A 24,886-nucleotide genomic window follows, 5' to 3' on the forward strand; every position below is an offset into this window, starting at 1 on the left:
GCAGCCAGTAATAGTCTCACAGGACATACGATTTGTTAAGATATAATGAAAACGCATAAAAAGTGGTGGGGCTCCAGAATGAGAAATCGACAGGCAAAGCATAAAAGGGAAAGCTGGGAACACTCATAGAACAACAAATGGTTTGGAAACAGATAGCAGAAGGAACATATTGGCAGGGTTGAGGGTCGGGGGAAACCTTCTGTCCAGCATGGCAGGGTAAACACACCAAGAGTCTTCAGACGAGCACATGTAACTTAGCTACAATTTCAGTTTTCACCAACTACACACTCTTCATTTCTTTTTGTACGTCTTAATAAAAATGACCAGTTACCTCTTCCCTGGTCCACCTAGTTTTCCCCAAGTGACGCTTTCCAGATTTGGGAAGCAGCCCGTCATAGTCATGGTCACACATCTCAATGTCTTCATCGTCCTCATCGCTACTGTATATGCTGCAGAAATAAGAAGGGACAGACATGGGCTGGAAGCACAGGATCTAGACGACTGGATTATGAAACACACACAAAAGCTTTCCCAGGTCCACCACGACAAAACCTGGCACACTTGCGCAATGAGCTTGTTGTTGGCATTCTGTTGCTGTAGTGTTTGTAAACTGGTTCTGCTGTTGCTGGTATCCACAGAGACACCAGAAGCCCTGGCCCTTTCAATTGCTCTGCATGTTTGAACCTGCTCTTACTGTTAGACCAGCGACAAGTTACACATCTGGCAGCCGCCCAACCAATGGACGCCTAAGCATGAAGCTCAGTGCTAAGGACAATAAAAGGAACAAGAGCCCATGTCCTTTCTACAAGTGCATACTCAAACTCTTTGGCATATGTCAAATCATTTAAATAGTTTCTGGACACAACTAACCAATCAATTCTGTCCTAATAGAGCTGGTATTCCCTTAAAATAAGATTTTAAAAAAATCAAGACAGAATACATTCAAAAGCATAACTGTGATCAGCCCTTAAAGTCCATACATAATACTAGAAAAAAAATTAAGCAGGACTTGTTTCAAAACCTGGGAAAGGATATAGCCATCAGTCTGTTTTCTGATTAACATAAATCATTCAAAACTCAAGGTCTGGTCGACCCAACTCGTGGCTGTGTTTACAAAACTGTTCCCAGAGTAACTAAGCACATTACTAGGGTACTGACTAGTCAGAATCCTACTTACTCTTGTTTTCTCTGTCTCTGACTGAATGGTGTCTAAAATATCTTACAATGTAACTAATTAAAAACCAAGGGGTTCCCCCCAGACGAGATCTACAGGTTAAAAAAAATACTGTTTTCAAAACAGCCTTTTCTTTTACTGAGTTGAGTAACACTGTGGATTCTGATGACTGCCAAAGTAACTCCAAACTTATCAATCATACACAGAATAATTAGCAGTCTAATTGTATTTATCATTCTCCATAAAACTTAAGATATGAAAAATGACACACTTAACAACTTCACTGAAATTCACCATTGTAAAACCAAAAAGGAAAAAAAAAACCATTAAAGTCAGACCAATAAAATGATATAAAACAATATATGAAAATTACTTTTAAAAAGCAAACTGACATTCATAATAGGTTTTGTCTTCCCGAACTAACTCACTACATGTGTATTTCCAGCCCCTCTACCAGTTAAACAGAAGTGCTACCAAACCCCTGAATAATGATTCTCATCATTTAAACCTTTTATTTTGGGCAACAAGCTGATGGTTCAGGTTGCATGGTGGCAGAATGTGATCTTAAAATAACATCACCTCCCCAAAAAAAATCCCACTAAACTGTATTCTTGATGTGCAATCATTTTTTTCCACTTAGTATCAACCTTTTGAACCAAGAACAGCTTTGTTTCCTACAATAAACAAGAGACAGTAAATAATTTCTGAGCAATAATAATTACAAACTTCTGCTTCATATACAACACAGTGCTATAGAGCCAAAACGAAAGAACGAAAATTATAAGCCCCAAACTGTAAAGTCATCATCTTCGGGTGACAATTCCCTTTTGCTAAGGAACTGCTGGGAACGCCTTCCAAAGGGATACCAAGAACGCCAACGGGATCTGCAAGTGGAGCCACATACTTAACTCTCATTAGATTCGCCTTTTAGGATTGGCGAGATCTGGAGATGCAACTCTCAGAACTGGGGACATTTTCCAAGCAAATAATTGGGTTTTCCTCTGCTCAAAGTTTTAACTAAAATCAAGCAACAGATTCAGTCGCCCACAGGGGGCAGTCGAGAGTCAGGTGAGGGAGAACTGGGCTCACAGGACCAGGGATTCTGGAAGCAAAGCTCTACCAGTTCCAGTCCTGTCTGAACCTAGGTTGTTTGATTTGAACAAATCTCTCTCCCTCTCGTGAATCCTGTCTTATACATTAGGGCGTGGATTCTATTTTATAAAGTACTTTCCAGAGCGCATGTCTCCACTGCCTTCCGTGCCTCTTACAAAGCAAGCCCTGAACCGATGTGCAAAGCCAAAGTCTTGGGGGTGAAACGTGGCATCTGACTCTTGCAGCTCCTGAAGGGCTATTCGAGGCAGTAGGGCGAGTCCAGCCTTGGCAAGGGGCTCGCCTTCGAGCTTTGCATGCGACTTCTTTGCCCTAAAATGACCTGGTTGCCTCGGTAGCATGATTAATTTCGACAAAGGACCAGAAATAACTTTTCCTTTATCTGCTCTGACAAGATCTCAGACCCAACAGTCAAAGGACTTTCAAAGGCTGATTTCAGGCTAGATGCTCTCGGCTCCTCCACCTGCGAGAGCCTGTGTGGTTACAAGAGTACAACTATGAATATTACATTCTATCAAGGAAACAAACCGTGCAAAGAAACGAAAAAGAGTTGCTGGGGGTTGGGAAAAGGGAGGGGAACGGGAGGAAGTGTCTGTGGCCGCTACATGATTCTAGAAAAGGGGTTCAGACTCATTTCGCTGACCTGGTTAATAATGCCTGCCGAGTTGACGCTCGCCCTGCAAGAAACGGCTCTGAGCCCGCAGCCGGGTTTCTCTTCCCCCTGAGTCAAGTTCAAGGCTCCCGCCCCTCCTCGACACCTCCACCCCTCCACTCCGGGCTACCTGGGAGCCACAGGGAACCTGCGCGGCCACGCCCCGTGCAGACAAAACCTTTAGGCTCCGAACTTGGGCCGCGCCTCCTGCGAGCACCCTTTCCCAGCTCCCTCCTCTCGGCGCAAGTTTCAGCTTTCAACAGGTGACCCGGGTGCTGTCGGTTTAGGTTCCAAAAGCGAAAGGCAAAAACGACTTAAGGGGTGGCACTTGGACCGGCGCAGCAGGCATGGGGCCAGACACTGGGAGCCAAGATCCAAGGTCTCCCCAATTCACCCCCCTCTTGTTCCGACGCCCAGAGGTTTGCCGCTCCCCGCCAGGCCCAGCCCGAGGGTGCGCTGCAGGGCCCCACGCCCACGCTCTTTGCAACTTCCCAGAGCCCGCGCCCTGCAGGGCCAGTACCTGTTCGTTCCAAAAAACCAGATTAAGTTTAGCAAAAAACCACCGGTGGAAAGGCGGGAGGATAGACGTGTGTGTGCGTGTGCGTGTGCGTGTGCGTGTGTGTGTGTGTGTGTGTGAGACTAGGGCCGTCTGGTGGCCTTGCCAAAGGCGGTATACCTGAGGCAGCTGGAGCGGAGTGCCGGGAACAGCGGCGACCTCAGCTGCGTCCACGTGTGCACGGGGTGCCTGGACCTCTCTCCGGCCGAAGAGCCGCGGCGACGTAGCCCCGGGGACGCTGCAGTTGCCTTGGGTGCCGCTGACCTCCAGCACTTTGCTCCCAGTGACGACCGCCACCGAGTCAACCCCCCCCCCCACCGCATCCGTTGCTCGCTGGGAGCCCCGTGTGTCCTCGGGAAATCCCGAGGTCGGCAGGACCCAAACTACCAGCAACTGACAGTTCCGACGAGCGCTCCCTTCTGTTTCTGATCTCTTTTCCCAAACGTGGGGCCGAAATGGAAAAGGATTGCACCCACCACCCCGACGAGTGCGGTGACATGTGCGACGCGGGCGCGTGCAATGCTTGCAGTAGAAATAAAAGCCTCTCCCAGAACAAGTACTCGCATCTTCAAAAACAGGGTTTGAAACAATCTGCAAACCCATTTTATCCGCCTAAAATCTTTGCAGCAGCCTGTCAGCTGACACGTTTCTTGCCTCCATAATGAATGAATGAAATGTAAATGAACTACCTGCAGCCACTAAACAATCCGGCCTTTTCCTATATTTGCCATATGCTCTTCAAATCCAAGTGCAAAAACATCTCAATGCATTCAGCAATTAGGCTGCTACTCCCTCGCCGACACTCGGGGCATCAAGCCAAACACCTGGTGGGCTCCCCAGGTCTGATGGAACCGTTCTGTCCTTGGCTGAAAATGTGCCGGGTTTTCTTCCCTCCCCGAAAGAGAAACCTATCCCCATGCAACTTGCAGGGGGAAAAATGAGACTCTGGAGGGGCTTCCCACTGAACCGGTGCACTCCTCACAGAGTTTTCCATTCATCCACTTCCAGAGTGGCTTCTGCCACCAAGGTACCGACTGACAGCCCCGCAAACGATCTGGGATGGAATTCCCACCTGCTCCCAGGTGCCTGGATCTCCGCGCGCCCTTGCCCAAGGCCGCCCGCCCAGGCTCCCCGTTACCTGTGCCGGGGTCTTCGGGCCATGGCGAGGCGGGCCGGGGCTCCCCGAAGAGCCCCGGGGACCGCACCGGTTGCCGCCTCCCGCTGCCCTCCGCCTTGCCTGCTTCCTTCCCCGGCTGCGTAGCGGCGCTCCGCACGGCCGGGGCGAAGTTTCTCAGGAGAAAGGGGAGGAGAAGGAGGTCACGGAGGAGGAGGAGGAGGAGGAGGAGAAGGAGGAGGAGGAAACAGGTTGATATTAAAGTGTAACTCTGTAAACAGATGCCATCAAACAAAGAGCTTTGGACACTCCCCCTCCCGCCAAATCTGGCGCCCCTGCAGTGCGCACGCGCCCTGCCCGCCGCCTCCGCGGTCGCCAGAGCTGCAGCCCGCCTGGCCGCCGCTCCCAGTCGCCTCTCGCGCCGCGGTGCAGCTCCTGGCGCGTAGCGAGGCTGGGACGGCGGGCGGGCGGGGAGCCCGACCTGGAGAGGGGTGACCCGGGCCCGCCGCGGCGCCTTTTCCTGTGCAAACCCCGCTCGTTGGCTCAGGTGGCGCCGACCCACGTCCGGTCCCGCTGATGCGGTTTTCGGGGGGCTGCGGCAACCGCGCAACGCGGTCACTCCACTCCGCAGGCTCCAGGGCTCCCGAGCCCGAACCAGCAACGCTTTTCCACTCACTGGCACCTGGATAGGTGGGGGAAACTCCTGCGTTGAGGGTTGGACCCCCCACCGGGAAAGAGGGCATTAATCTGCCACCCTCCCTCCCGTCCCCCATAGGAACAGTGCATTTGTAGGATGACCGGTTAAATAGAGAATGGGAACATACTTTTTTTCCCCCTAAAGATGTTTGGCTAGGTCTACTTTTCCACTTTTAGTTTTAAAGGGACATCTTAAATTCATTCATAAGTGACAAAGGATACTAAATACAGGACGACCTGTGGTTGTGGCCTTTGACAGATAGGGCCCCGGGCTCATCTTTCACTCTCCTCCCTGATCCTGCAGCCCACACACCACTTACATTTTGTTGCACGCAGGCCCTTCCTCCCTCTATTAGACACAGGTCCCGGCTCCACCCACCCCAGGCGGCGCCCACCCCTGGTACCTCTGCCTCCTGTGTTAGGCTTCAACATCACACACCTGCTGGACTTATCCACTGGATCCCAACAAACCAACCCCTAGCATTTCTCAGGAAATCTCACGTTTGATTTTAAAACCTAAACCCGGAGGGTCCAAGGATCCATTCACAAGGGTCGTATATCAGATATCCTGCATATCAGATATTTACATTATGATTCATAACAGTAGCAAAATTACAGTTATGAAGTAGCAACGAAAATAATTTTAAGGCTGAGGGTCACCACATTATGAGGAACTGTATTAAAGGGTCGCAAGCATTAGGAAGGTTGAGAATCACTGAGCCACACAGTGCCAGATGGAGTCAGTGTCATGGTGGGTGTGCTTTGAAGTTTTTACCAGCTGTAAGTCAGCAAAGGCATTCCTGTTTCCTTAACTATAGGTTCCCAGAGGAGGAAAGTGCTCCGTGCTGAATTTATAAGGATTGGCAATTGGGGGATTTCAGGGGAGTTTCAGCGTTACTTCTGTTTATAAATCAGTACCCTTGGGGATTTTTGGTTTCTTTTCATTCTCAATACACACCAATTTATTTTGCCTTTAATCTTTTAGGAGTTTGAGACTTCTGCTGACTGGGTTTGTGAGTGTCCCAAGTGCCCTAGCAGTTCAAACTTAGCTCAGAAAGCATTTTTTTCTTACTAAAAAAGCACAGTCTTACCGAAATGAGTCATAATTTTGTTAAATGGTGAGGCAAGCTGGGTTTCAAGACTTTATCTGGTGTTTGAAACGTTGCTTCTTAAAATTGGGTATATAGTTCAATCTTCATGAAAAGATTCATAACGATTCAGAGCAGTTTGGTGGCTCCTGAGTTTTCACAACCTTTTCTTCAGGAGAGAAGAAAACAGAGAACTGCTGGGGATGAGGGTTCGGTTCACAGTTCACCGTGGCCAGTCCCTTGCAGGTTCATATGGACGTGAAGTGCTGATGTTTAGATCCCACAATGAGCTTCCTACACACCAACATAAACATTTACAAATCTATGACAAACATCTAGGAGCTGCTTACCCATAAAGGAATGGTAGTCTGGCTTGGCGCTACTTTCTGCATCTAACGGGAATGGTTTCCCCACCTGAGTCTTTGAACCCTTCTTACAGTGATTTCACAGCCTCCTCCGCAAAGTTCTTAGGAGGTATACCTATTTTATGATTCATTAAAAAACAAACAAAAAAGGTTTAAGTAGAAAAAGTACTTATTTCACATTTTCTTTAATGCCTTTGTACTTTTTTATGTATGTGGCTTTGGGAAGCCATAATATTCAAATGTTACCATTAAAACTTCTGTCTGGGTGAAAAAGTGTTTTTAAAGTTGTTACAGAAAGCTTACTGTGGCTGTTTTTATGTATTTCTCCCTCCACTCCTAAGAATGGTAAACGTACTTTAGATAATAACTTTTTATTCTTGTCACTCTCACCTTTTATTCATTTAATTTGTTTATATACTCTCATAAACCAGGGATCAGCTGTGGCAGGACAGAGATAGGACTAAGTTCAGGTACATCCTCTTAGTTGGGATGCACCACACAGATAAGAAAATGTTTCTATAAAGGACGAGACGTTAAAAAGAAAAGTTTTAGACTTGATGGTTGCTCTGTATTTTCTTCCTTTCCTCGCCTTATTCTGCCTCTTCCTCTTTCTCTCCAAACCCTAATAATGTAAAACAACCAAACCTTACTCTTATTATTCTTTCTAAAACTCAAAGGTTGTTGTCCACTGGCAGGCCGTGCTGATTCTCAATCGTGAATGTGAATCAAGATCACTGGGTACACCCACAAAAATCCCATGGTCCTGATCTGACCCATAAGTCTGTTTCAGTGGGCTTGGGGCAGTACCAGATACCCCACATTTCAGCAAGTGTTCAAACAGTGTTCCTGGGAGACATCTCTGGAGCACTAGTGGCAATCTCAGATGTGTCCATATGTGTTCACCTTGGCTGGTTTTCTCCCACGGCCTTTCATCTCTCCTGTACCAAGTGTCCCAGCTCTCCATAGCTCATCTTCATAGGAGAGCTAGTGTCAGTGACCAAGAGGGCTGTGCCAACCAACCTATTTGCTTAGCTTCTTATCTGAAACACAAAGGAAAAGGAATCGCTGGTCCCTTGCAGGCCTCTGTGGTTTTTCCCTCTCACAAAAAAAAAAAAAAAAAAAAAAAAAAAAAAAAAAAAAAAAAAAAAAAAAAAAAAAAAAAAAAAATGCTTCGGAAGCATTTTTCCCTCACCCTCAACACTGAAGGGAAAAGGGCATCAAAAAGATCTGAATTCCCAATGCTTTGCTGCTGATCTTTAATATCAAATCAGCATCTCAAGGCGAACGTTATCAGTGCTAGTCCAGGGGTCCCAGGTCTCTACCACCCACCGTTCCCACCCCCTCAACCCAATTTCCTCACAGCTTTATTAAAAGAGAAATAATTATAGTCAATACCAAATGGTTAAAGTCCAGACAATTCTTGGTGCTGTCAGTTAATGGAGAACAGCTGTGGTATGTGTAATTGGAATCCCTAGGTTGGAGATAAACCTCATGCTGACTCCCAGCAAACATTTTAATCCTAACAATGAAGCAAGTACTGCCTCAGTGCACTATGGGTCACGGAGCCTCCAGAATGGGTGGTGATCACATACCTTGTTTGTTTCTATTCTGCAGATTTCAATTTGATTTATATGTCCCCATCACAATGCTTGAACTGAATCTTGAATCAAAGGTTTGAGTCTTTCTAGGAACAGGAAGGGGAAGAGTGATTTGGACAGAATAACTGAATCATGAATCACAGGACATGCTCCAAGCTTAGGGACCATGGAGCTGTCCAGTTAGGTGGTCTGAGAACTTTGAAGACCAGTGGTGTGTGTGTGTGTGTGTGTGTGTGTGTGTGTGTGTGTGTGTGTGCCTCTGTGTGTGTCTCTGTGCGTCTCTCTGTGTCTCTCTGTGTGTGTTGAATTGACAAGCTAGATTATAAGAGCTGTGCATTTGGAATATTAATTTAACACAGTAATTGTCCGATTGGAGTGAAAAGAGCCTGAAAGAGAAGAGGCCGGTCAGTTGGTCCGAAGGAGGACGATAATCCAACTGAAATGAAAAGGAGGAGTATTAGAGAGCATTGCCTATGCACAGCCCTTTTAAAGAGTCCGTAGCTCGTTGAAACAACTGGAGACCCAGCTAACAGACATAGTGAAGTCAAGAGGGAAGGAGACCTGTGCGTTAGGAATTTCAAAGAGAAAGCATTTTAGATTTCAGTCTGTTGAGTTTGTAGTTTCTCGTAGAAGAGATTGGAGCAACCTGTCCAGCATGCAGTAGAGGGATGGTGGAGAAGGTGAACCAGGACAGCAGGTGTTGGAGCTGAATGTCACCAACCAGTTGTTAGACAGGGTTGCAAAAAAGAGTAAAGCCCAAGGCTGGGGTGCATCTCAGTGAAAGGCATTTATCCCACATGTGTGAAGCCCTCTGTCAGATCCCTACACAAAAGGAGATGAATAAGTAACTTATGAGTAAACATCGTTCAAAAGATAATATTTAAAACTCACCACTTCCAATTTTAGATACGTTCCTGTGATGGAAACACTATACAACCTGCTGTCTCTTTCTAGTTCTGTGTTTATACAACATGCTGTCTCTTTCTAGTTCTGTGTTTAGAGAATTATCTTAGCTGTATTTCTGATACATTTTTGTGATGGAAATACTATACAACATGCTGTCTCTAGTTTTGCATTTAGTGAATTACCTTAGGTTGAAATTGACAATGGCTACAGCGCACACAACACAGAAAGTAGCACACTCTACAAGTAGAAGCTGTTTCCTTTGGAAAACTCATTCTTTAACATCTGTTTTAAAAAAAGCACCACACTCAGCAGTGCTGTTTTTAGAAGTTTGTTTGCATGAAGGCCACAATTACTTCCTATCACAACTTGCTAATATACAAACCTAATGTACAGAAAGTTGAGCAACGGAAAGCCATAGATATGTAAAAATATGTAAAAGGCTGACAGAGGGATTGAGACTAAGAAATAGAGATTAGGTGAAGATATATATTGCATATATAAAATAGATATTATATGTATTACAACATACATTATAATATATAGTATATATTATATGTGGAGTATTATATAGTATATTATATATGCAGTATTAGATATAGTATATATTATTACATATGCAGTATTATATAGTAGATAGTATCATATATTATATATAATATAATGTGTGATATTATATATTATTATATATAATGTGTGGAACTGGCATTGAACCTAAGACTTTGTGCAGATTAGGCATGTGTATTACCTCTGAGCTACATCTCCAGTCAAGATTTTTTTCATTTAATACAGCTTTGTTAACTGATTTTAGAAGACTTTCTTTTGTTTTAAGAAAAAAGGTGGGGCTGGAGAGATGGCTCAGTGGTTAAGAGCATTGCCTCGTCTTCCAAACGTCCTGAGTTCAATTCCCAGCAACCACATGGTGGCTCACAACCATCTGTAATGAGGTCTGGTGCCCTCTTCTGGCCTACAGGCATACACACAGACAGAATATTGTATATGTAATACATAAATAAATAAATGAATTCCCAATTCAGTATATAAAAAGAAAAGAAAAGAAAAGAAAAAAGGTGTTATAAGGCAGTGACTTTCAAGCATTTTCAGCTGTCTGGCAAGAAGCATGTCTTGGGATGATGCAGCAGTTGCTGCTCTTAGAAAGGTCTGGAGTCTCAGCGCCCCCATCCGTGGACTCACAACTACCTATGATGCCAGCTCCTGGGTACCTGATGCCCTCTTCTGGGCTCCCTAGGTACCTGCACACACATGCTTATATGCACACAGGCACTTACCCACAAACACAAACACACACATATATAAATAAAAAGTAAAATAAAACCTTTTCAAGAAAGAAAAGCATCTATGTCCTACCTTATAAGCACATACACTTAAAAATAAGTTTTAGGGCTGGGGCTGTGGGTCAGCTGTAGAGTGTTTGTTCTGTGGCTCCCTAAGCAAAATACATGTTTTACAAAACAGCACTTATCTGAGCTGTGTAGGTGGTGATTAACTCAAGTCATCACAGGAGAACCATCTAGAGTTCAGGCTGGTCTGTTCTACTTAGCGAGTTCCAGGTCAGCTGGAGTTACCTATGGAGACTGTGCCTCAACAGCCAAACAAAACAGAACAAATCAAGACAAGACAAAAGAGACAGATTCCCTATCGCCATGAACTCTGTTCTGGTGTGTCTGTATGCATTTGTCAGGAACCTTAAATTGCTTTTGTGCCCTATTTACAGATGGCAAACTACAGTTTAGAGAACATGATGCAGACGACGAAGGCCACATCTATTTCTCTTTTGATAAACCTTCGTTGCAAAGCTACTGAGTTTTCTCCAAGCCATCTTTTCAAAGCTTGAGGAAAACCCTAAAATTCAGTTTACAAAAGTAATTTCTCTCTCTCTCTCTCTCTCTCTCTCTCTCTCTCTCTCTCTCTCTCTCTCTCTCTCTCTCTCTCTCTCTCTCCCTCCCTCCCTCCCCCTTCAATTGCTTTCAGGGAGATCTTCCTCTACAAGTCTTTACAGAAAGCACAAGTGTAAAATAGCAGCTAAGAGCTAGTTAATGAAATGCAAGCTTCTGTTCTTAGAAATGCAAAGAGGGGCGGAGGGAACAGCGGCTCAGTGGTTAGGAGCAACGGCTGTTCTTCCCGGGGACCTCTGTTTGACTCTCAGCGCCCACATGGCAGCTCGTAACCATCTATAACTCCAGACCTTGGGGAAATGTTGACATCCAAGCAAAACACTCAAACATATGAAATTCATGTTTAAAAAGAAATAACTACAAACAAAAACAGCAGCAGAAAAAGCCAATGACATTTAGGGAACTTAATGAACAAAAAAAAAAAACAAAACAAAACAAAACAAAACAAAAAAAAAAAAAAAAAAAAAAAAAAAAAAAAAAACACCAAGTTTCCTAAGTCAAACCCATTATGTGTAAAGGCAGAATGGAATTTCTATGGGTGGCATATTCTATGCCTTCAAGCCCGGAGGATGCAGGCATGATGGTTTAAATGAGAAAGGCCCCCCATAGGCTCCAGCGCCGGACTACTTGGTCTCAGAGGCAGTGTTACTATTTGTGAAGGCTGAGAAGGAGTGGCCTTGCTAGAGGAAGCTTGTCACCAGGGGGCTGGCTTTGGGAGCTTCAGGCCTGGCCCTGCTTCTAGTTTACCCTCTCTCTGCTTTGCAGTCTCTCCAGCCGCTCTCTCCGGGTCACCAGGCCTGTGGCTGGATGCCGTGTTTTCCCACCATGATGGACCCTTATCGCTCAAGAACTGGAAACCAAAACACCCTCTTTTCCCATCAATCCCTTTGGGTCACGACGTTTTATCCCAGCAACAGAAAGCTGCCTATCACAACAGTGAAAGGGCTTCTTGTCTTTAACATTCTCCTCTTGAAATCCATAGGTCCTTGTTTCACCTCTGTGTACCTGACGGCGTTCCCATAGCTCCTTATCACGGATAAACACATGTAGAGTGTGTACTCAACACTACACACCGTACCAGCCATGGACTTTTGAAAAGAAAGAATGGAGCCTTTAGTTACCTAATTCCTAAACACACACACACACACACACACACACACACACACACACACACACGACCTCCTTTCCATCCCCGAACTACCTCACAGCCTCCTAATTACTCCCCCACCCTATGGCTTCTTTTACCGTCCAGTCCACATCCCCCTGCCTGATGGATCTCATTATAAGCACTTTCAGAACTTAGTCATCTGGGTAAAGACCTATAACTGGCTGCCTAATGTTGACAAGATAAGATCTGAACTCCTTAACTTGGCATTCCCTGTCTCGAGTTTGCTTGGCCTCTGTGCCTACACAACCTTACCCCCAGGGGTGATGGTATGTAATAATTGGGATGGCTCATGCACCAGCCAATCAGAAGGGGCTTCGCTGTGGACAGCCTACAAAGCTCCTCTGGGGACACTGGCAGAATGCCATTTTGCCTCACAACCAACTCACCATCCAACCTTAACTCCTACGAAATGTGTCTGCAACCCCCTAACACAACAAAATAAAACAAAGAAATCCTTAACGCTCGGAGGTTTCAGCTTCTAGCATGTCTTCGGCTGGAAATGCTGGCCTTCCTTTTTCCGGCCATGTATGTGCTGGTCATCCACGGCTGAGGCAACATAGAGAAGAGTTTATTTCTGCTTATGGTTCTAGAAAAGGCAGTCCGTAATGGCCGGGGAGTCATGGCAACAGGAGGCCAAAGCAGGAAGCAGGGAGATCACATCTTCAAATGCAAACACAAAGAAGACAGAACCAACTGGAATTGGGGTGAGACTATAAACTCTCAAAGCCTACCCCCTGCTGAAGTTCTTTCTCCAGCAAGACTTTACTTCCTAGAGGTGGCAGAGCGTCCTCAAACAATGTCACTAGCTGGGGTATGAATGTTCAAATACCTAGGCCTGTGGGGGGACATTTCTCATTCAAACCAGCTCATTCCTTGAAGCTCAGTTTTGCTGAGCTTTCCCAGATTTCTGTAACCCACAGTAGACCCTCTCAAGAGTGCTAGGCTAATCCTAACTTTGCTGTAAATCCCTGTGTGTCCCTCTCACCCCAACCCCTACCCATTTTTGAAACAGTGTCTATGAAGCCCAGGCTGCCCTCATACTCTCTGTGAAGCATATGACCTTGAATTTTTGATCTTCTGGCCTCTCCCCTCCTAAGTGTTCAGATACAAGCATGCCTTACCAGGTCTGGTTTACATTGTTCTGAGGATTCAAATGCCCATGTGCATGCTGGGAAAGCACTCTACCAACTAAGTTATGATCCCAGCATTCCTGCCTCTTTTGAGGCTATTTCTTCCCTTCTCTTTGTGTTTTTAATAATTGAGCTTTGCCAACCTCACCAGGAATTTTAACGTAAGCTGGATGGCAGGAATCATGCTACCTTCAATCTTTCTATACTCTCAGTTCCTGAACTTGAACACAAACACACACACGCACATGCACACAAATGTTTGCTGTGCTGTTGACAATTGACAGGGAACGTGTTGGGACTGCTTGCATATTTGCTTTTTTAAACATAATTCTTTAAAGGATTTTAAGTCATTTTTTTCATGTTTATTGTCTTCTTTTAAAATTTGTAAAGATTTTTTTTTTAACTTTCTTATTTTATGTGTATGAGTGTTTTGCTGGAATGCATATATGTGTATCACATCCATGCCTGGTGCCTGTGGAGTTCAGAAGAGGGTGCCAGATGCCCTGGAATAAAGTTCTGGATTGTTGTGGCACATCATATAGGCCCTAGGAATTGAGCGTGGGTTCTTAAAGTGTTTTTAGCTTTGGAGCCATCTCTCCGGGCCCTTATTTTTACTATTTTCTTAATTACATAGATGCATTCATAAATGATGATGGTGATGTGTATATCTATGGAATATGTGCAGCTGAGTGTGGTTGCCTGTGGAGAGGGGGGAAGAGGGCGTTGGATCCCTGGTGCCCGGAGTTACAGGAGGTTTTGAAACAGTTGGCATGGGTGTTATGAACTGAACTTGAGTCCTCTGTAGGAGGAGCACATGTGCTTAACTGCTAATCCATCTGTCCGGCCCTGTTTAAAGCACAATAATGCCTCACCTTTGGGTTTCAGACTTTGCGGCAGGTTTGGTGATACATCATTCCTTCATCTACTTTAGCAGGTCTGTTTCTCCCATCTACTGCCCGCCTTCTTCTGCTTTGCTTCGTGTGTTTGTTTGGTGCTGGTGGCTGAAACCAGAGCATTCCACACGTTAGGTAGGCGCTCTGCCACTGAACTGTCGCCTACTTCACCGTTGCCATTATTGCTCTTCCATCTTCACACAGGATTATTGAGACTGAGAAAGATGATGTGCGTTTCCTGGATCACCCTGATGCCTAACGGCAGAGCTGGAGTGAGAATCTAGGCTTTGATGCTAAATCCTCAACTCTAACCACGGTTCTGTGAGCGCCTCCAACTTTTATTGCCCTGTGTATTCTTGCAGTTTAGCCGGACCCACAGGTGGACACTATACTCTCCTCGGGTAAAGGTTGGTAAGCTTGGAGGTTGTACAGCATTGCCTATTGATCTAGGTAGCTCTGCTCCGTTTCCCAGCTGTCTATAGGGCACTGTCCTTTGGCAGTGTGATGTAGAAAGGGTTTTCTCTGAAGCTTGTTGTTTGTCATATCGCGTTTCTGAATTTTGCTTCACCCTCCTTCTCTGGTGTTGTGTATTCCTCTCCATTTATTTTTTGTAACACATCTTCACTTAATGTTGGATGAACTGTGATGTAAATGCGAGTGGCCATACATTTAAAGCTACTTACAAAAACTGATATGGGAATGAATGCCTGATTCCAACACCTGAAGAAAGGTTTCTTAGTTATAAAAAACCATTTGGTAAACTTGCATGTTTCCTAATTACTAGTTTGTCCTAACTGCTTGTGGGTACTATTTCTGTTCCTCCTCCTTCTCTTCATTCAAAGTCTAAGAAACATGATGCTTTTAACTCAAACAGTTCAATAAGGAAATAACCCTAAGGAAGTTATTATATATACTTTGGACCCTTCGCATTAAGTAAATGACATAATTTAAGTGTGAGCCCTGTTAGAATAAGGCCCACCATCACCCCATCCTGGATTTAAGCTTATTAGTAGAAATATAAAAAGTTTGCAAATATGTAAAATCAATACCACAAAGTTACAATGTGTATAGATATCACCTTAACTTTCAAGTAACAGTAGTAATATAAATTTAATAAAAAAAATAGCTTATGAAAAAAACTGTTTCCAGAGTTATCTTATTTTGTAAGTATTTGTTAAGTGAAAGTGTTTTTGTTATTTTCATAAATGAAGCAGCCTTTAGCGAAACTGCAGCCAAACACTTACAATCCTTTGCATGAAAACTTAGAGAAAATTCTAAGGCACTAACTCTCGCGAGAAGTTGAGGAAGATCACCTGATTTTATTGTAACTCGGAGCCCGACAGACACTTTGCCATGGAAAAGCAATGCTTTGTTTGGAAAAATTTTCAGGAACAACAAAGTTCCCATAACCAAGTTCTAACTCATTCATTTATTCTTGGTAAATAACTGGATATATTTATGGGGTAGGAGGTAGCATTTTTGCCATTTGGATAGATGTTTATGTTTTAGCGTAGATTGCATAGTTTTTTATTTTAAAAAGCCTTTGATGATAAGAGGTTGTGGCTCAGCGGATAAGGTTCTTTCCCTGCAAGCACAAGGACCTGAGTTGTAATCCCCAGAAGTCATGTAAAGCCAGGTGTAATAATGCAAATCTCCAATCCGGGTGCTCCTAAGGCAAGATGGGAGGTAGCGACAAGAGAATCCTCAGAAGCCCCCAGGTCAACTGGGCTGGCAGATGCAGCAGTGAGCAACAAAAAGAGAAACTCTGTCTCAAAAAAGGTGGAAGACCCAAGCCCTAAGGGAGGTCCAACCTCCACACATGTGCTTTGCCATACATGCACTTGCACACACCAACACACATACAGGCACACCTGAGAGAAATAAAGAAAACCCTTTGATATGTTCCTTTCTTTTAAAATAACAGAGCGTGAATGATATCATCCTAAACATTGAGAGCAATATATAAGAGAATGGTATATTAAAGACCATGACTTTTAGCATCACATTATCACACGTGTAGCTCAGGATGATGTCAAACTCACCATCCTGTTGCCTCTGCCCAATGCTGAGACTGCAGATCTGGACCGCCACGCCGAGCTACATTCTTCTTAACGAGTTGACATACCTGTGGATATAGGTTGTAGATGTTGCTAGGGTTAAAAGCATGGGGAGAATTCTTACCATAATGTTCTTAAAGTTACCCTTCAGTATGTAGAGATGGGAACTTTTATGAGGACATAACTTGTGGTTAAGATTCTCAAAAAAGTAAGCAGGCCTTTGCCAGAAACCTAAACACGAGGCAGAGTTTCACGGAGCAAAAACTGGTGGCACTCCTGGGTAGTGGCTTGTGACTTTTGTGCCATGTTATTTCTTAGTTGGTCATCTTTCGAGACTGTGAACAGCTTTTGCATAGATGACTCACTGAACTGAGCATGCCAAGTACAGTTTTGAAATGACAGCAGGCTGGCTTGAAGATACTTTCTCTCAGCCGGGGGCATTACCATCCTTCCGGTTGTAGTCAAGCAAAAGCTCAGAGCCACCCTAAACTCACCCTGCCCCAATGTTTAATCAAAAACAAAGGCATGTTGAGCTTACTCCCTTCAACTTTATACAGGCGTTTCCGTCTTTTTTTGTACCCCTGCTACCAACGACTTCAGGCTAGACTCTTACCAACTACCCGATGCGAGGCTAGACCTCTCGGAAATCATCCTCATAGACACTGTTATTCAAGAATAAGGAGTCCTAGTTTTAAGACTCGAGTTGCCCCGAACTTTGCCTGTAGAGATGACTTGACCACAGCAGGAAGTTCATCTGGGAACTTTTCAAACTAACAAGCCTCTTGTATTGCCTCCGTCAATGTCTCCTTCATCTTAAGAACCAGTCTCTATCGTGCTGAAAAGATGACAGATCCTAACTCCGTTCTTTGCATCCAAGAGTCTTCAAAATCTCTTAACATATCTGCACAGGTCTCGAGTCACAGCTAATATCCCCCCCCCCTCCACAACACCATAAAGCTCTGTGCCCAGGTACTTCATTTATTGATTTGTTGGTTTGTTTGTTTGAAACAGGATTTGGCTATGTTGTCCATCCTGGTCTCTAGCCTTGAAACTCACCTCAAGTTCTTCCTACCTCAGGTTCCTCAGGGCTATGATTTACAGGCAGGCCTTACCATCTGCCCTTCCTTATTTAGTGACAAATTCTTGCTTATTGTACTAGCCTTCATTAGAGGCCTGGTGCTCAAAATTTCTTCAATGACAAATTAAGTTCTTCAGTGACTGGCAAAAGAAAACTTCCTTTCCAATATTTGTTTGGTCTCCCTCTCCCTTTAGAAGAATGGTATTTAATAACATACATATGTTGCCAATGTTCAGAAGTCTGATTTGGTAGATCTCACTGAGCTCTGGGGATACGTATTGTCAATAGAATTGGGCGATACTGATGGAAGGATTACTATAGAAACACTGTACTTGACTGTAAGCTTCCTAGAAAACCGAATGCAGGGTCCAATTAACCCTTGTTAAACAAATCACTTGTCCTTTGTAAACATAGCCCAAATGTTGGAAGCAGTCAGTTTCAGAAACTAAAATTGACTTTGTATGTCTGTCCATCCTACCCTGCTTAAAGACTTGGAGTTGACATGGTGCTGTGTTCGCTGTGTTCATGTAAAAAAAATAATTATCACTTCTTTGGAGGTCAATAGCACAACTTCACTTGGGACTCGTGAATAGACCTGGTAATGGGTCTCCTGAGGGTGCTTCACCCTGCCAAACAAGCAAGGCTATGGCACTGCCGGGTCAGATAGATGAGGTTACTGAAGGGATCTGTTGGAAAGAAGCGCGCGTGTGCATGCGTGTGCGCACACACACACACGTGCACACATGCATACTTGAACACAGGCATGCAGGCACACACAGGCATGTAGATACACACATACACACAGAGGCATACACATACCAAATGTTCTGAATTTAACAATTAAGTGAAGGAGGGTTGGGAAATGGAACCATCAGCCCATGTATTTTTGCATAATATAATTTGGTCTATTTTTCCTGAGTGGTATTTACATCAAAATATTGCCACCATTCTGTATTGCATATCGGTAGCGGTCATGCTTCATCCATTATGTTCATCTGCTAGAAATAATATTGATACCTGTGCTTTGGAGGCTGAGGCAGGAGGATGCTGAGTTCCAACAGTTCATACTCAGCTGTATGGCAAGATCCTAGAAATAAACAAAAACAAAACAGCAAACAGACAAAACACAAAAATACAGAAAGGAAGGAAGGATGGAAGGAAAGACACAAAGAAAAAAGATTTTGCTTAACTTACAATTTATCCCAGGGTTCCTGAATCAGAACACACACCATCCAATGAAAATTAAAGTGTGTTTGGGTTTATCTGGCTTTGTGTGGAGATTTTAGGAAATGCTGGAACGTACATAAAATACAATAAATACGTGCAAGTTTCCATGGTTTAAGAGGGACCATTTCCACAGTGATCACAGGTTCATGATATCATTGACGGGGTAAGAAGTTGCGGCCATTTGTCACATCTCATTTTTACATGTGATTAGACAGAGAGTTAAGCCTGGCTTTAATGATGCTTCATGAAGCTAAAAGGCAGAAATTCAAATCCAAACCTAGTTGTTAAATAACTACTGAGTCCATAACTGAATCCGATGTAACCGACGTCAAGATCTAGTATTGGTTACATGCAAAAGCAAAGAGCACATGGAAGTGTTATACCTTGTGATTTTTTTTTTTTTTTTTTTTTTTTTTTTTTTTGGTTTTTCGAGACAGGGTTTTTCTGTGGCTTTGGAGCCTGTCCTGGAACTAGCTCTTGTAGACCAGGCTGGTCTCGAACTCACAGAGATCCGCCTGCCTCTGCCTCCCGAGTGCTGGGATTAAAGGCGTGCGCCTTGTGATTTTTAAAAATAAAATCTTAGTATTTCTTCCAAAACTTAGAAATGCCTACTTCAAAGAATTTACTTTTAAAGTGTAGATGTTGCTTTCCAAAAAAAAAGAAAGAAAGACAGAAAGAAAGAAAAAAAATGAAAACTCACGGTTTTTTTAAAAATAAGAACAACAGTTAACCTTTTCCACTCCCAGAAATACAGACTCGACTAAAGAGAATCAGAATTCTAGTCATAAGCCCTTATTCTCTGCACTTGAAGAACTGAAAGGTTTCTCTGTTATTTTCTGAAGGAGGGGGTTTCCTGTGTATCTCTCGTGTTCTGGGGATCTCCTGTCTTGGCTCCCCAGCAGCCTTTCTTTGCTTGGACCATCTTTGAGTCAACAAGGGCTTCTGTGTCTCTTGGGGGAGCCATCCACATTTCCTCTGAACAGAATCAGGGCACCTTTTCTTGGTACATGGCTGGGTGGAGCCATAGGTAGGTACCTCAAGAGGAGGCAGAAGCTGACCTGAAGGGATGTGGTGCTGGATTCTCAGCTGTTGGTAGCCACCCTGTCTGGAGGTCTTTCTTGCGTAATTTATCTCCCCCCACAAGTTTGTTTTTTTTTTTTTTTTTTTTTTTTAGATTTTTTTTTTCCACTTTTTACCTTTTGTTTTTTGAAAAGTTGTCTTTTGTGTTTATAATGTTTTGGCTTAGGGGTATTCGGGGCATAAACCTTAAGGGAAAAAGCTTGCTTGGTAGGAAATGAGAACCTGGGAGAACAGTTGTGTATTGTCTGTGTCCTCTGTGGGTTTTCCTCTGTCTTTGCCTCAGCCGAGCACTGTCTAAGGCGGAGGAGGAAAGGGCTTCCTAAGGACCACTCCTGCAATGCCAGGTATGACCACTAGGGAAGGAAGCATTGACCATTACCCTAAATCTGCAAGAAAAGAAGGCCTCCCCCATCAGTATTTCAAACCAGTAGGACAGAAAGATAAATGTATTTCTTTCGCTTACACAGAGATCCTGAACTTTTAAAAAAATCACAAATGATGTTTTAAATGGATTATTAATGCTGAGCATTTTATTGTAGTTCAATAAAGACCTCTGTGTCTCCATTACACAGACTAATGACACCTCCAGACATATTTACAGTAATTTTCCCAGCTGATAGAGTTTAATTAATGATATAAGGACATAATTACATGTTTCAGTGATCTCTCACATATTTACAGGAACTGCTGTAACTAGCTTAATTAAAGTAATTATGTAAATAGCTGATAATGCACAACAAATTACAGAAAAAATATCTCCTAGAGTCTGGTGTGTATCAGTGTCTACACAAGCGTAGAAAGGCAAACATTTACTCAGCATAGAGGTACATGGGCTCTTCACTGATGCCTCCTAAGGCAGGCAGAGTAGAACTGTTGGAGGTTTGGTAGCCGTTTTCTTCCTTCTTGAAGTTCTAAAGCAGAATGAAGGTCTGTCAGCGACGAAATTGCTCATTCTGTCCCCCCCGCTGGCTGGAGTTTCAGGATGAGTTTTGTGTCATGTGGGGCAGTGTCATTGCCTTAGCTGAGAGCTGGAGACGGTGCCTAGAGAAAGGCTTGACAAACCTCACGCCTCTCTTTCGTTTCCTTTCTTGCCTTTTCTTTATCTGCTATCTTCTGTTTCCATCACGGTCGTGCACAGATGCTTCTCTGGACCAGTCAGTCCCCCAGTGCTCTTGCGGTCAGCACAGTTTAGAATCAATGTGTAGAACCTGGAATTAATGTCCCACTGTTTGGAGTTTGGTCTCTGGTTGCCCACCACTTGGGTCTCTCCAGTGTTGTCCTTCCCCTCGAAGGGATCAATCAGAGTGATCAGCACCTCCATTTAGAGTGAATAACTCCACTCCTTTATCAGCTTCTGTGTCTCCATGGACTGATATCAGGCATGATCTCTCCTCTTACTCTGGAAGATGGATCTCACTCATTGCTCTCTTCTGTAAGAAGAGCTAAAAAATGTACATGGACCAAAAGAAATATTAATTTTTGCTAGACTATGGAGTCAAATTTTGATGACAGCTCTCTCAAGGTAATGACTTTTGTAGGCTTGTATATCCATCCTGTGCCCATCTTTCTAGCCTCCTCCTGTTCTAACCCATTTCCCATCTTCCCACACCTCTTCGGTCAGGTCAGACCCTCAGCTATCCCATGAACATATTCTCAAATCTATGTGTTCATGTCCCTTGCTGGGTTCTGCCCCTGAACTACACCTTTCATGAGTTTCATTTAATTTGACCTTCTAGGACATAGTCAAGATGAGAAATGTCCAAGACAATGCAATATCATCTACAAAACATTATCATCTACAGATATGTTGGGCTACCTTTATAGCTATCCCGGGGCACATGCAGTCACTGGGCAAGACCATGTAAATTTATCAGGTCTATACTATCATAAATTCTAGCTACCTCTTCTCCCAGCTTAATAGGAGTCTTCTGTGAACAGGACTTCTCTCTCCCTCTCTCTCTCTCTCTCTCTCTCTCTCTCTCTCTCTCTCTGTCTGTCTCTCTGTCTCTGTCTCTCTCTCTTCTTATATGTGCATGTGTGTGTGTGATAACTCTTGACTGTGGGTGCAGGGTCTGGCACTTCTTTACTCCCTGTCTTCTTTCTATCATGATGTTGGATATTCCTGGTCTTGTTTCTATAATACTGGCTAGATTTTATATCAACTTGACATAAGTCCGAAGCATCAGAAAGGAGAGAACCTTGACTGAGAGAATGCCTCCATAAGATGAGGTTGTCGCCCAACCTGGATGGCATTTTCTTTATTAGTGATTGATGGGGGAGGTGCAGCCCACTGTGAGTGGTGCCTCCTCTGGGCTGATGGTCCTGGGTCCTCTAAAACAGCAGGCTGAGCAAGCCAGGGTGAGCAAGACAGAAAGCAGCACTCATCCATGGCTGCTGCATCAGTTCCTGCCTCTAGGTTCCTGCTGATTCGGGTTCCTGACTGGTTTGAGTTTCTGCCTTGGCTTCCCTCAGTGGACTTTGATTCAAGACACCCTTTCATCCCCAAGTGGCTTTTGGTTATATAAGTGTTTTATCACAGCAATCATAGCCCTATATAAGACACTTATCAATCTTTCAGTAATTTGTCATCCATGGATTTAAGTATTTTTAATCAAGATCCCTACATGTACATGATCGCCATCTAATAACAACTTTGCAAGGCTTTTAACTGCTATGGGCATGTCATTCCTGTCCCAGTGTCTACAGTTACTGGTATCTGTATCACATCCATAGGAAGTCTGGAAACTACTTTTTAGACAGTGGCCCACAACCTGGGGGTCACAACCCCATGGACGGTTGAATGATCCTTTCACAGGGGTCAACTAAGACCATCTAAAAACACAGATAATGATTCATAACAGTAGCAACATTACAGCGATGGAGTGCAACAGAATCAATTTTATGGCGGGGGGGGGGAGGTCACCACAACATGAGGAACTGAATTAAAGAGTAACAAGATTAGGAAGGTTGCCAATTACTGTTTTAGGGAATTTTCAGACTACAGGGGACACAGGCATGTAAGTAAATAATTGCAAAAATCTTGTGATATATGTAATGGAGACGGATGTAGGAGTTACCAAAGTGGTTCATAGTGAGTAATGTTCAATTGTAGAATAACCAATACTAACTGGGAAACGGGATGAGGGGAGGTAAGATGAGAGAGCATCAGGCCATTTCCAGATTGTTTACTTTGAAGATAGCACCAATAACAACATCGCTGTGTGAGGGAACATTCTGAAAAAAACGTGAGAAAGGTTTGGAGGAAAGAAAATAATGTTTGGACAAGTGTGGTCTTTGAGATACCCATGAGCGATGAGGAGAGCGGCCCATGCGTTGATTTCATGGAACGGGTGACACTGAGCAATGAGAAATGAGGGATATTCATATGACCATGACAGTCATATGGAGTGTTTGCTTTTCCGAAAGAAAATGCAAAATGAGCAAACAAGAGCAGAGTTTCTGAGGCGAGATAGGAAAAAGCAACGGAGAACACGATATGGTTCTGTCGAAAAGCCTAAAGCTCCAGGTTCCCCAGACCTTGGGAATGGACCTTTTCAAGTTCTACCATCTCAACCTAGAAAAGATTCCACACAAACACAAGCAAAGGCCATTGTGAGCATGACATTTTATTTTGCACTCGCAGTAGGTGGATAAAAATATTCTTTCTAGGGGCTGGAGAGATTTCTCAGTCGCTAAAAACACATTGTTGTGCTCTTCCTTAGTCAGGGTTTGCTGTGGGTGTTTATCCCATTAAGGCTTCTGGAGTTTCTTTCACCTGCATTAGTATTTTCTGCTTGCTTATGATTCTAAAATGCATCTCCTGTCTGGGTGTGTCTTTGACCTCCAGATTCACATAGGTTAACACTAGATGCCCAATGCTTCTATCTACTGTGGCTCTTTCTGTCTTTCCTTGCTTGGCAATGGGAACTGAATTCTTCCAGTTAGAACGCTTTGTGGTTATCCTCTGGTTTCCTCCTTCATCATCCATCAAGAAACATGTTGGCTCCACCTTTACTATCAGAATACGATCATACCTACCACTCCTGCTGCCACTCTCTCTAGCATCAACATCGCTACCTGTAAGGATGCACTGTTTCCTGATTGACTGGCTTCCATCTATGCATCCGTAAGCGCTTTGAACCTGTGACTTAATTATGCTTGCCCAGGCCATTCCTAGCCCTGTGACCTCCAGACTGGTTCTGGAACATGCTACGCTTGCTCACCTAAGATTTATTTGCACTTGTTTGGTCTTCTGCTTGCAGATCCCCCCTTCCGTTCACATGGTTTGCTCCTCTACATCCTGTAGCTTCCATTTAAACTTCCCTTCTCAGTGAAAACATCAGCTCCATACAACCACATTCCCAATGGCCCTTCCATGCTTAATTTTTCTTTTCAGGACTCAAAAACCGCTTTCTCATGTGCTATAGAGTCACCCTTCTTTATTTTCACAATTCTTTCTTTGTCCACTGAAACACAAGCTCTATACTTGTTGTATATCCATGAGATCCACTTTCAAATAGTTTGGATCCAAATGGTCAGCAAACAGTGTCACAAGTCCAAGTACTGAACGAAGCCTCAATGATAAAATAAAGCATTCCATATTTTTTAAAAAAGCTAAGCAATGAAAGGTGAACTCCAGTAGACACTGTTGTGTTTAGGAAGTGGTTCATATCAGCGGCAGATGATGGGCGAGCATTCTTGCTGACTAATTTATTGAAAAGGATATAATGAACTTAGTATTCTCAAGGGTTAGAGGACAAGGGGCTGGAGAGATTAATCATCTGGAAAAGTGCTCACCTTGCAAGCACAAGGGCCTGGGTTCAATTCCCAAGCTTATGTAAAGATATTAGGAGTTGTGGCATGCTCTCATAATCCCAGTGCTTGCTCCAACTTGGTGAGTTCCAGGCCAGAGACACTCTGTCAAATAAGAAGGTGGGTAGTACCTAAGGAATGTGACTTGAGGTTCTCCCTTACTCCTCTGCACACACACCCCATCTACATGACATACGTGCAAGCAGACATAAACACACACGCACACACACACACACAAGCACACACACACCAACACACACACACACACA

General features: G+C 43.9%; 1 protein-coding gene across 8 annotated transcripts in view; it reads right to left on the bottom strand.

The window, feature by feature from the left end:
- Myb (MYB proto-oncogene, transcription factor) overlaps positions 1–4,653 on the bottom strand; it is a 35,273-nt gene extending 30,620 nt beyond the window's left edge. For all 8 annotated transcript variants that reach the window (XM_038339758.1, XM_038339756.1, XM_038339753.1 and 5 more), the window contains exons 1-2: positions 4,631–4,653; positions 332–449 (exon numbers count right to left, since the gene is read on the bottom strand). In XM_038339758.1, the coding sequence (XP_038195686.1) occupies positions 332–449; positions 4,631–4,653 (141 nt within the window). The remainder of the gene's footprint in view (positions 1–331; positions 450–4,630) is intronic.
- Between the last annotated feature and the right edge of the window lie 20,233 nt (positions 4,654–24,886).

Source organism: Arvicola amphibius, chromosome 8, assembly GCF_903992535.2.
Source record: "Arvicola amphibius chromosome 8, mArvAmp1.2, whole genome shotgun sequence".
In the NCBI taxonomy this organism is placed as follows: Eukaryota; Metazoa; Chordata; class Mammalia; order Rodentia; family Cricetidae; genus Arvicola; species Arvicola amphibius.